Below are 12,725 nucleotides of genomic sequence, written 5' to 3' on the forward strand. Positions count from 1 at the left end.
ATGTGCGTGTTTGTGTGTGCTTGCGTCAGCGTGTGTTTGTTGTGTGTGTGTGTGTGTGTGTGTGTGTGTGTGTGTGTGTGTGTGTGTGTGTGTGTGTGTGTGTCTGCGCGCACACACACATTTTACATGAATCAGTTCTCTTTCCATCAGCCCAAGCAGGCACACAGCCATAATCTCTTTATGAATGCCCCAATTACCACACTATTTAACAGCAGCCTCATTCACCACACACAACAAAGAGGGAAATGAAGAGGGAGAATTACATTCCAGGAGAGAGGAGTATGAGAACCAGTCCGGATCAGAGGCACTGAAGTGCTTTATGATAAATAAAACAAGACCAAAATACTCATCTGAATATCAGTGAGTGGGTATAAGGCTGCAATGCACATTACTGTATGTCTGTTAAAGCATGAGAAGAAACAAAGTAGAGAAGTCACAGGCAGCTATTAGATTCAAAGTGTATGTACAGTTGAATAAGATTTACTGTACTGTAGCTGGACTGCATGTAACCAAGTGAGTTCACATTAAATCTAAGAATATCCCCAGACTGTGTCAGCAGACAGCCTCTGGAATCACACACTGCTCTAGTATGCCAGACCAAGGACCAGGCAGAGGGTCACTGGAAAGAAAAAAGGAGAGAGATAGACAGAGACAGAGAGAGAGAGATAGAGAGAGAGAGAGAGAGAGAGAGAGAGAGAGAGAGAGAGAGAGAGAGAGAGAGAGAGAGAGCGAGAGAGAGAGAGAGTGTGTGTGTGTGTGTGTGTGTGTGTGTGTGTGTGTGTGTGGGTGGGTGAGAGAGAACACGCAACATTTTACACAATTGTTATTTGTCAATTGTTTATTTTTAGAAAGGATTGTCAGAAATAGTGTATTGCATATAAAAAGTGCATCATTCTCTTCATGGGCCAGATGACAGACAACAGTTGTTAAACACACAAGTTGGCCTAAACGTTGGTATAAAACACAAATGCAAGCTCACAATGAAAGTGATATTCCATAACACTGAACACGTTTTACCCAAACAATATCACAGATTACATCCATGTCAGCGCATCATAAAGGACAAAATAAAATAAGGCACATCATTTCCACTTTATCATTGAAGTACACATTCAAGTTAAAATACCAAAAACTCATACACTCACACATACCTACACAAAACCCACATATTTAAAATTGCTTACATTCCTAACATGAGACTAAATAGCTAGAGCATTGTATTTTTTCTGCTGTTTCAGTATAAGTTAAGTAAGCTAAGTAAACACGTGAACTTGTCAAGTTCAAAGTGAAAAGGCAATATTGCAGTCAGTGTTCAAGGAGACAACAGTAACCCAATGTTAGTCAGAGCAGGTCATTTTAACCCAGCATCTTGTGATATCATCGTAACATCACCTCTCATTTAGCTTGATTAAATCTACAGCTTCCACATACAGCAAATATACAAGCCAGAGGCAAAGGTCACCATGTCCTCTTTACTAATAAAGAGTGTCATTCCAAAAGGATATACCCATGAGGACAAAAAAATAGCACCTATGCTTACAAAACACTCGATATCACACGGTACAATTAAAACAGATTAGACTGATACTTTATAATTGGCACAAGGTTTACAAAATGCCACTTTCACAGCCTCAAACCTTGAATGATCAGGTAATGATTTTGGAAATTAACTCTTAAAGTACACTGCTGAATTCTCATAAAACAAAAATACTTGTCAGGCACATTAAACAACATCATTATGTACTGTAAGTAAAACAAGAGTAGCACTTCATATGGTGTTATATACTGTACTATAGCTGTTAGACAGTGCCATTTATAAGGGCAACTACAGTTTAAGCCCATCTTCTAAAGCTTGATTTATACTTTGTCATACGATGGTGTATACATTAAGCTGAGAAGCATGAGCTCCCTAGTTTTACAGAGCGTTGAGGCAGTAAGGGGCCATAACCCATTAACACTCGTTCATTTCAGCACAGAAGTTTGTCAGGGATCAGAGAACGGCCTGAACCAAATGTCACACCATAATAAAATGCCCTCGCATTTATTATTCTCTGACTTTCACAATTCCCCAAAACAGCGTCTGCCCCTCTCTTTGTCTCTAGACACAGATGGACAGATTAGCCTGGTTGCTTGTGCTTAAACATGAAAGCTAGACACAATCATTACACAATTAGACTAGTATCTAAGATAGTCTGTTGCTGATGTTGCAGACTCTTGAGAAAATGTGTATGAAAGCCTAGCCTCAGAAAAGCACATTAGATGTCAGTTCAGCATAAAGACAGGTCTAGTGGAACTGCCCTGAGGGAGTTCTGGGTAGCAGTGTTCAAAAGCAGGATTCATGGTTTGACCGATAGCTGCACGTGAGTGCAGGTGAGGTGAAACACACACACACACACACACACACACACACACACACACACACACACACACACACACACACACACACACACACACACACACACACACACACACACACAATCAAATAAAGACATATTACAGTGGAGTTGAATTTAACAGCTTACAGCGTAGCATCCAACTTGGTCGTTAATGACAGAGACCATACATGGTTAACAAACAGAACACGTTGAATGGGAACAGTAGCTTCTGTAACAGATCAAAAAAACTAAGTACATTCTTGAATCACTGTTTTAATGAGGTCACTTCCTGTCACTTGGCCTATCGCCTCCTCTTCTCCTCCTGCCAGCTCCTAAAGAGACCAGTCAAAACACAGAACATCATTGGTCACGTCTCAAAATGACAGGGTTTGCATGTCTGTGTGAATGAATCGTGTACCGAGCGATTCATCTTGTAACAACTGGTTAAAAACAAACTAGTCATAGCCATAATGTTGAAAAATCATTTGCACAGTAAATTACTTTAGAGTTAAAGCTGCAATCCATAACTTTTTTTGTGTTAATATGTATGTAAATACAATATAACTAACACAACCGCTCTTCTATTGAGAAATATTACTGAGGTCGGGTAGGACCAACACTGCTTGAAAACAGGTGTTGTTGGCTTTCTGTCTTAGCTCAGCAGTAGAAATTAAATGTATCCATTTGCATGCTGAAAGTGTATATGAAACCAATGGAAGTGTCCAATGTCCATTTGGCTCCATTTGTACGCTCTTGGTGTTAAAGCTGCAATCAATAAAACGTTATTTTAAACAATCTGTATGGAAGAGTATGTAAATATAACTAGTATATCTCCAGTGGTTGGATCTCCCTATTATTCTTCCATTGACAAATGTAGACCCTGTGGGCCGGGAACCACTAGTGGGCCAAGAAGGTATTGCAAGTGGGCCCTCAAATAAATGTCAAAACAGAAAACACAAACATTTGATTGATAATATAACATTAATATAAACTTAATGTCATGGATTTTTTTTCTTTAAGACCTTGAAAAATGCGGGGGACATGGATTCCAATCCCAGGTAGAAAATGATATGGATTGCGGCTTTAAAACGACACTGAGGATTTCACTATGTATTTTGATGTTAAATGGTTTTACCTCTGTAAGCCTGCATGGCTGCATACTTGGCTGCCATCTGTGCTTTGGCTGCAGGAAGGAAAAAGAGAAGAAATAAATGTGCCTTAATGTACAGTATATTTCAGTATTCCAGCACTTAATATACAGTAGGAAGACCAAACACGGGACACCAAGCAGGCATACTGTACATGATTGTTCTTTACAAAGGTATTGATCACATTTAAAGGAGGAGTTCACCCAAAAAATTACTTATTTTCTATCAATTGCACACCCCATGAAGCCTTGAATTCATGGATTTATTTTTGTTTTTATCGCATTCCTAAGCCAATAATTTGATGACCGGGTGTGTATCCGGTAGGAGACACAAATAATCTACTTTGTGTCTCCTACCGGATACATTAGCCGGTAGGAGACGGGAATCAAATGATTAGCTTAGGAATGCCAGAAAAACAAAAATAAATCCATGGATTCAACGCTGTGTGCAATTGATAGAAAATAACATTTTTTTTGGGTGAACTACTCCTTTAAATCGTGTATTATTTAAGAGTGTGTATACGGGTCTATTTTGACATTTTACCAGTGAAGATTGACATCAAACAGAAGGGCTGATGCCACATTCAAACGCATCATTTAAGTGATATGATCACTAGCTAAAGTTTGCACAATGCAAAACTATAAGTGCATGAGTAATTTTTCCTCATCAAGATGAACATGTGTCAACAACACCATATGTATTTGTTAAGAGATGAGATTTAATGAGAGTGTGTTTATCCCAGAGGACAGAGAGACAGCGACAGAAAGAGAGAGAGAGAGAGAGAGAGAGAGAGAGAGAGAGAGAGAGAGAGAGAGAGAGAGCGATAGGGGGAGGAATGGAAAATGTTCTTACATTTCTGACCAGCCCCTGCATATCCTAAGAAACAACAGGAAAGAGAAAGAATCTAATTAGTCACTTAAAACACCTGATTGTCCTCACAATATACACATTCAACCCTAGATGTATTATCTCTGTAAAGATGTGAAAAACAACTTGCTCCTCAAAAATTGCTGATATACAAGCTCAAAACACACATTGTGAGCTTGTATACCAGGGTATCATGTAAGACACTGTATTCTTCAGGGTAAGATTGTTGCTTTAATTATGTGAGGAGGAGAGAGGGAGTGAATAAGAGAGAGAGATTAGAGTTTTACGGTAGCCACCAGCGCTACCACCATAGCCAGGAACAGCACCTCCTGCTGGACATTTGGACACATTACACATTACAGCCAGCATCATATAAACTCCTGTATGTAGGTCCTACATACAGTACATACAGTACAGTAGGCCTATATGTATATACCTGAACTCATAACATGCATTTCCACCTGGATCTGACCAGCAGATTTGGACTTTACAAAACTGCCATAGTTCACAAATAATGTAAATAACGAGTGATTTGTGTGGCTGAAGCAATGCAAAGACATCACCACTGTTATAAAACCACAAAAAGTGAATGTATTTGTCATAGAGTGACACCATTCATACATTCCTGTACCTTTTAGACCTGTCATTATATCTAAAATATCGATAATCTTTTTTTGCTCTCGTCTCTACTGCAGCAATGAATGAGTCAAACTCACCTGGTCCCCCTGCTCCTCCTCCTACACCTCCTCCAGCACCACCTGGTCCAAAGCCTCCTGGATGGGTTCCAGCACCACCTGGTCCATAACCACCTGGTCCAAAGCCGCCTGGTCCTGTTCCTACACCTCCAGGCCCATATCCACCAGGCCCAGTGCCTGCTCCACCTGGCCCATACCCTCCCCGTCCAGCTCCAGCTCCACCGGGACCCGTCCCTGCACCACCTGGGGAACAACAATCAAATACTGCTGTGTTAGGTCTAGTATTTAGTTATTTACTTCAAACAGCGTTACTGCTACACAGCGCTAGTGTGAAGGACGTGTTTCAAGCTGTATCTCTTAAACAGAAGTTAAAAGGCACTGTTTCGTTCTTTGAATATCAGGTTTGTGGGTTTTGAGGGCCCATGCTTGGGAGAGTTCCTCACCTGGTCCATAGCCAGCTCCAAATCCAGTACCAGCACCACCAGGCCCAACTCCACCACCAGGCCCGAATCCAGTACCAGCACCGCCAGGCCTAACTCCACCACCAGGCCCAAATCCAGTACCAGCACCACCAGGCCCAACTCCACCACCTGGAACTCCAAGCGCTCCACTTAGCATACCTATGAATATTAAAATACAAACATGTAGTTATAACATAACAGTAGACATATACAATGCAATCTGTACTATAATATTGCTTGTGCGCTAAAATGATCTTACCATATTTTCGGGCTTTAGCACTGGCATCATATCCTGAAAACAAATCACATGTATGATAATACGTATTAATACATATTTATCATGATTTACCAATCCAATATAAATATCATTCTGCAAAACTGAAGCAATTAAGTCTTTAGAAGTAGATTTATTGTTTGTATATTACCTCCAGGTCCAGTTCCTGCCCCTCCTGGTCCAGTTCCAGCTCCACCTGGTCTGTAGCCAGCACCACCCAGACCAGTTCCAGCACCGCCAGGTCCAACTCCGCCACCAGGCCCAAATCCAGTACCAGCACCGCCAGGTCCAACTCCACCACCAGGCCCAAATCCAGCACCGCCAGGCCCAACTCCACCACCAGGCCCGAATCCAGTACCAGCACCGCCAGGCCCAACTCCACCACCAGGGCCGAATCCAGTACCAGCACCACCAGGCCTAACTCCACCACCAGGCCCAAATCCAGTACCAGCACCACCAGGCCCAACTCCACCACTGCCTGCACCTGGACCTCCAAGCCCTCCACTTAGCATACCTATGAATATTAAAATACAAACATGTAGTTATAACATAACAGTAGACATATACCATGCAATCTGTACTATAATATTGCTTGTGCGCTAAAATTATCATACCATATTTTCGGGCTTTGGCATTGGCATCATATCCTGAAATACAAATCACATGATAATACATATTAATACATATTTATCATGATTTACCAATTCAATGTAAATATCATTCTGCAACACTGAAGTCTTTAGAGATAGATTTATTGTTTGTATATTACCTCCTGGTCCAGTTCCAGCTCCACCTGGTCTGTAACCAGCACCACCCAGACCAGTTCCAGCACCACCAGGTCCAACACCGCCACCAGGCCCAAATCCAGTACCAGCACCGCCAGGTCCAACTCCGCCACCAGGCCCAAATCCAGTACCAGCACCACCAGGCCTAACTCCACCACCAGGCCCGAATCCAGTACCAGCACCACCAGGCCTAACTCCACCACCAGGCCCAAATCCAGTACCAGCACCACCAGGCCCAACTCCACCACTGCCTGCACCTGGAACTCCAAGTGCTCCACTTAGCATACCTATGAATATTAAAATACAAATATGTAGTTATAACATAACAGTGAACATATAGAATGCAATCTGTACTATAATATTGCTTGTGTGTTAAAATAATCATACCATATTTTCGGGCTTTGGCATTGGCATCATATCCTGAAATACAAATCACATGATAATACATATTAATACATATTTATCATGATTTACCAATTCAATGTAAACATCATTCTGCAACACTGAAGCAATTACAGTAAGTCTTTAGAAGTAGATTTATTGTTTGTATATTACCTCCTGGTCCAGTTCCAGCTCCACCTGGTCTGTAACCAGCACCACCCAGACCAGTTCCAGCACCGCCAGGTCCAACTCCACCACCAGGCCCAAATCCAGTGCCAGCACCGCCAGGCCCAACTCCACCACCAGGCCCATATCCAGTACCAGCACCGCCAGGTCCAACTCCACCACCAGGCCCAAATCCAGTACCAGCACCACCAGGTCCAACTCCACCACCAGGCCCAAATCCAGTGCCAGCACCGCCAGGCCCAACTCCACCACCAGGCCCAAATCCAGTACCAGCACCGCCTGGCCCATATCCACCTGGTCCAACGCCGGCACCGCCTGGCCCATATCCACCTGGTCCAACGCCGGCACCGCCTGGCCCGTAACCACCTGGTCTAACACCAGCTCCACCTGGCCCTGTACCGTAACCTCCAGGGCCGACTCCAGCACCACCTGCTGCTCCTCCATAACCTGTTGAACCAGAGTTTGTGAGGGGTGATTAGTTCAGTGTAAATGCTTTAATTAATGTGAGATTATTATTATTTTTTTGTGTGTGCTCATGTCATACTTTTTGGTGGTTTGGGAGCTCCGCTGCCGGCTCCAGCACCAGGGTACCTGGCACCTGCAAAACAAAAATACAATGAAAGCTTAGCATCACATTTAAATCCTTTGTCTTTGGATATATCCATGATTTGATCCGAGCCACACAGTAAAACAACTATGAAAGAGTGTCAACCCACCGCCTGGCCCTACTCCAGCACCATATCCACCAGGGCCTCCCCCTGCTCCTCCACCCACTCCTCCAGGACCGGTTCCCACCCCCAGGCTACCAGCTCCACCAGGACCTCCACCCACGCCACCTCCTCTGCCTCCGTAGCCCCCGGGTCCGGCACCGTAGCCCCCGGGTCCGGCACCGTAGCCCCCGGGTCCGGCACCGTAGCCCCCAGGTCCAGCGCCATACCCTCCAGGGCCCGCTCCATAACCACCAGGCCCAGTCCCATAACCCCCTGCAGGCCCGGTACCGTAGCCCCCGGGACCTGCTCCATAACCACCGGGCCCAGCTCCGATTCGGCCTCCTGCTCCGAGACCCCCATAGGCTGAAGGACAGACAAAACAATGAAGTGAATGCACTTTGTAAGAAGAGTTATACTGTAGTATCTCTGAGGCCAAAAGTAAAACAGCCTTTAATAGAGTTTCATATGAGTTTAAGGTACCTTTGCCTGGCTTTCCTGACCCTTGCCCGAATCCAGCCCCGATCGGGTAGCGTATACCTGATCAGGAAAACAGTTAATTCACCACATGCACCACGTGTGTTGTTATGGTTACGCCTGATTCACAGGTGTACGCCAGTGACGTGCAGTGAAAATACCAATCTACAAGCTCATAACACATCACACTGTGAGCTTACATGTCAGCTATTTTCGCACACAACACCAGCGCCCAACTGAGGATAAATCAGGCTTTAAAGTGGTAGAAAGGCAGATGAACCTACCTCCTCCTGGTAAAACTCCACCAGCACCATAGCCTGTGAAATATAATGAATATATATAAATATAAGTGACATACAATATGTATCTATTAAAAAAGCTGCTTGACTGTGATAATACATAATATAGAATAGAGTATGAAGATATACTGTATGAATCAGACCAGAGAGTTAGAAGTAGCTTACTTTTGCCGGGTTTAGTGGTTCCTGTTCCAGCTCCGCCCACACCTCCAGTGCCCACACCGACACCTCCTGGGCCTCCTCCTACACCTCCGGGGCCCACACCTACACCTCCAGGTCCACCGCCCACACCTCCGGGGCCCCCACCTACACCTCCTGGGCCTCCTCCTACTCCACCAGGTCCACCGCCCACACCTCCAACTCCATAGCCTGAATCAAAATACAAAAAAAATGAAATGCTATTAGATTGAGTGCAAATCCTTAACAACTTGAAAAGAACATCAATATCCTCAAAACACCGTCATCGCAATTTCAGTAAAACCCCGAATTCTGGACGTGGCGATCAGTCGGATTGTATAGAGCTCTGAAACGCGCTGCGAAATGCATGCAGAGATATTCAGATGTATTTAGCGTACAGAGTAATTCCCAATTAGATTTAATAAAGTATTTCCAAAATACTTATGGCAAGTAATAAACAGCCAAATACATTATTGTCAGATGGAAAACAAGACTGAGTTTAAAAGCCTACTATTACTACTAAAGCCTTCAATTCAATTACATTTTTATAACTAGAGGCAACACTGCTTCTTACACCCAAATCATAGGGTTTATCCCCCTGCGAGAATGAACGCACTCAGGAAGTATCATGGTAATCCACTCATTATATTTGGAGATATTTTGTGTGAAATTTGTTGGATGTTGTGTGTATTGAAGAATTTTTGCCCAAGGGTCCAAGAAGGAAAAGGCCATGGGTTGTCTTTGAAAAAGTATGGCACCTGGTCTGGGTGTTCCTCCTATTCCTCCGAGGCCTCCACTGGCTCCTGTAGGACCTCCTCCCACCCCAACTCCGTCTCCTCCTCCTCCACCGGGACCCCCTGTCACGCCGTCTCTTTCTCCATCAGGGCCTCCTTCTCCATCTCCTTCTCCTGGGGTATCTCCTCTGGGGACGCCTGAGAACAAACCCATTATGTATATTAATGTTGCGTTTCACTATAGGAGATGTAGGCCTTTAATTCCTAGAGCCAATGGTACAGCAGCCATGGCCTCTAGTCTAGTGTACTGAAAGTCTCAAGTCACAAGTAGTAGTACATCCCAAGTCAAGTAAAATCCTGAGTGTCATTTATTTGTCCCTCCCCAAAGGTTCTGTCAGTATTTTAAATGTTCAAGTCAAGTCCAAAGTCACAAACATTGTGACTCAAGTTCAATAAAGTCCCTTAATAACGGATTGTAATATGGACCATTTTACCTCCCTATTGTATTATCACTGTTTTAACCTCTGCCTCATTGTTTGATCATTGTGAAAATAAATGAAAAAATTAACTAAAGGATTTTTCTTTTGGCGTGCATAAGGAATTGGTCAGTCATACAGGTATTTTATAGTGTTTTTATTGTTGGTCACCTGGGGGTTTGAGAGGTTTGGCTCCAGGTAGTGTCCCACTTGTGGCATCACCATCAGCACCTGCTAAAGTTTAAACCAATTAGATTAAAAGAGATAAGTTCCTAAACTGTCTAACTGTTTTTCCTTATGGTGGATTTGACTATTTTCCTTTGTGGATCTATGATGTGGATTTGTAGCTGTGAAGTTGTGCCTTATATAGAACCTCCCGATGCGCTGCCAACCTTTGCACTTTACAGTATGTCTACTCATGTACATAACTGCTGCTATATGTACTAGATATCTACGATTTTTCTTTAACATGTTTCTTTTCTGTATTTTATTTTGCCTTGCTCTCCATCTCTCTGTAGAAGCCGATGGAGAGACAATCTGTCCAATCTGATTTTGACCAGAAACGCAATACAGGATTTAAAATTAGATTTTGATATGCAATTTTACTGTAATTGCTTTGCTGTTGTTGTTGAATTATACAACTACTATGCTAATTGATAACATAATTACTGACTACCTGACTTAAAAGCGCACTGTGTGCATACATAATATCAGACCTCACTTGTTCTAAAGATCTCGTAAAATTATCTCAACACAAACTTGTGATTCATAAGAATTGTGATATATCTATACCTAAAACTCAACCATTATTACCTTTCGTATCAATTGATATCATGTGATGCCCCATATATCCACTGAGAGACACATCAATTAAAATAAGAGATAACATAGCGAACTAGGAAACAGAGGATAAGGGGAAGGGTGAGGATCGAAGTGAATAGATATGCGGTAGTGACAAATCTCACCTCCAGTAGGCAGTCCTGCACCACCTGCAGAGCAGAGAGAGACTTCATAAGGGAGACAGGAATAGCTTTCTGCACATTTGAATACATTTAGTGCTAAACATGTTTCGTCTACCAACAGCCCACACGACCATTAAGCAAATACTTACCAACACCCGTCCCAGCTGAAAAAAAGAAAAACAAGAGAATATTAGGAAGATTATTAGCTGTGTGATATGAGGTATAAAAGCAGATATCAATAAAACTAAATGTATATCGAGAGGTTCACTTACCACTGGGCTGAACAAGCCCACCGCCAACTGTAAGGATAGAAGCACAAAGAATATAACATAAAGTCCTTAATTTCACATATTTTACATCACCTAGTAATGTAATCTGTGTAAAATTACGCGGAACAGTATGCCGTGGTGATAAAAAAAAGGGTTTGTGATAAAAAAATAAATTAAAAAAAAGTGTGCAAAGAACAGTGGAAACAAAATGATCATTCAAAGCGTTTGTGATACTGCTATAAGCCATATCCTGTCATACAGTAGATTTATTTTTCTATAAATGCCAATGTTGCCATTTTACGAAAGACACACACACACACACACACACACGCCTGTGACCCAGCAAGGAATGCTATGGCAGTACTTGAGCCTTCGTCTCTGCTACATTCACAAATATATTCACAACAAACAACATGTCAGCCACTAACACATGCAGAGTGATTTGATCTACGGTAGAGGGATGACCTACCAGGTGATGGTCCTGTAGAACCTGTGGAAAGCATGCATGAAATTACATTATACCACACAGAGAGGTTTACAAATGAGACACGAGTACAAGTAAGATGTGATTGAAAGAGAGTGAAGAGTGAATAGCAGGACACCAAAACAAAGGAAGAAAAAGCTTTTAAATGAGTACACACCTGGTGGAAGTGCTGTCCCGCCCAGTGCTGTTTTATTTGTAGAGGGAAAGGGAGAGAACATGAATTGAACAAATAATCATATCATTGATTATTAATCAACTAATCGGAAAGTAAACAATAAATAAATAATCATCATCATCGTTTAACATTTTGGTTCGTTATAGTGATTTATGTATGTAACCTTTTAATATGTGTACAGTATTTACAGCTTCACCAAAATAGGAATGTTTGTCTTTGTTCCATATTATAAAAATAAATCATTATATTTTTGACCGCTGGGTAATCATATTAGACAATTTCAAGATGTCTGTTTGGGTTCAGTTAACCTGTGATGAGGATTTTTCATAATTTTAGTCATTATATGGTCGCATAAATTAATCAAATGGACCAACTACAGACAGTTGTAGAACTCTGTACTAGATCTAACAACAAAATCTATTCGTATGGGTCCCTGGCACAAAATCTATTCAAATGATGGTCCACAACCTAATACGTATCAATCACTGTCACTGTAACTGGTCTCCACATATGAGGTGTAGACTGAAGGGCAAAACAGAGTATATCTTTTTTTTTATTAACCCTACATACTCATAAATGATATAGCAATTTTTTCTTTTTCTTTTTAGCTCCATAAATAATATTTCACAGATATAAATACCTGGTTTTGCACCGATAATGGGGATTCCCGTCCCAGTTAGGCCATCTCCATCCACACCTGTTCCGATTGGTCCACCAGTGATGCCAGTACCTGTTGAAGTACAGTTGTTACAGTTGTCAGCAATCAAACACTAGCATGTTATGGAACATTTGA

At 42.3% G+C, this 12,725-nt stretch overlaps 1 protein-coding gene across 1 annotated transcript in view; it reads right to left on the bottom strand.

The window, feature by feature from the left end:
* Window positions 1-829: 829 nt before the first annotated feature.
* elnb (elastin b) overlaps window positions 830-12,725 on the bottom strand; it is a 34,573-nt gene continuing 22,677 nt past the window's right edge. Inside the window, exons 38-61 of the mRNA XM_080436293.1 lie at window positions 12,573-12,662; window positions 11,915-11,941; window positions 11,743-11,763; window positions 11,277-11,303; window positions 11,154-11,168; window positions 11,008-11,031; window positions 10,214-10,273; window positions 9,591-9,764; window positions 8,821-9,024; window positions 8,641-8,673; window positions 8,363-8,419; window positions 7,889-8,245; window positions 7,717-7,770; window positions 7,161-7,619; window positions 6,993-7,025; window positions 6,590-6,892; window positions 6,435-6,467; window positions 5,972-6,334; window positions 5,806-5,838; window positions 5,529-5,705; window positions 5,107-5,328; window positions 4,376-4,399; window positions 3,511-3,558; window positions 830-2,707 (exon numbers count right to left, since the gene is read on the bottom strand). Of these exons, the coding sequence (XP_080292419.1) occupies window positions 2,658-2,707; window positions 3,511-3,558; window positions 4,376-4,399; window positions 5,107-5,328; window positions 5,529-5,705; window positions 5,806-5,838; window positions 5,972-6,334; window positions 6,435-6,467; window positions 6,590-6,892; window positions 6,993-7,025; window positions 7,161-7,619; window positions 7,717-7,770; window positions 7,889-8,245; window positions 8,363-8,419; window positions 8,641-8,673; window positions 8,821-9,024; window positions 9,591-9,764; window positions 10,214-10,273; window positions 11,008-11,031; window positions 11,154-11,168; window positions 11,277-11,303; window positions 11,743-11,763; window positions 11,915-11,941; window positions 12,573-12,662 (2,888 nt within the window). The 3' untranslated portion in view covers window positions 830-2,657. The remainder of the gene's footprint in view (window positions 2,708-3,510; window positions 3,559-4,375; window positions 4,400-5,106; window positions 5,329-5,528; window positions 5,706-5,805; window positions 5,839-5,971; window positions 6,335-6,434; window positions 6,468-6,589; window positions 6,893-6,992; window positions 7,026-7,160; window positions 7,620-7,716; window positions 7,771-7,888; window positions 8,246-8,362; window positions 8,420-8,640; window positions 8,674-8,820; window positions 9,025-9,590; window positions 9,765-10,213; window positions 10,274-11,007; window positions 11,032-11,153; window positions 11,169-11,276; window positions 11,304-11,742; window positions 11,764-11,914; window positions 11,942-12,572; window positions 12,663-12,725) is intronic.

Source organism: Gymnoscopelus braueri (assembly GCF_963280865.1).
Source record: "Gymnoscopelus braueri genome assembly, chromosome: 8".
NCBI classification, from domain to species: Eukaryota; Metazoa; Chordata; class Actinopteri; order Myctophiformes; family Myctophidae; genus Gymnoscopelus; species Gymnoscopelus braueri.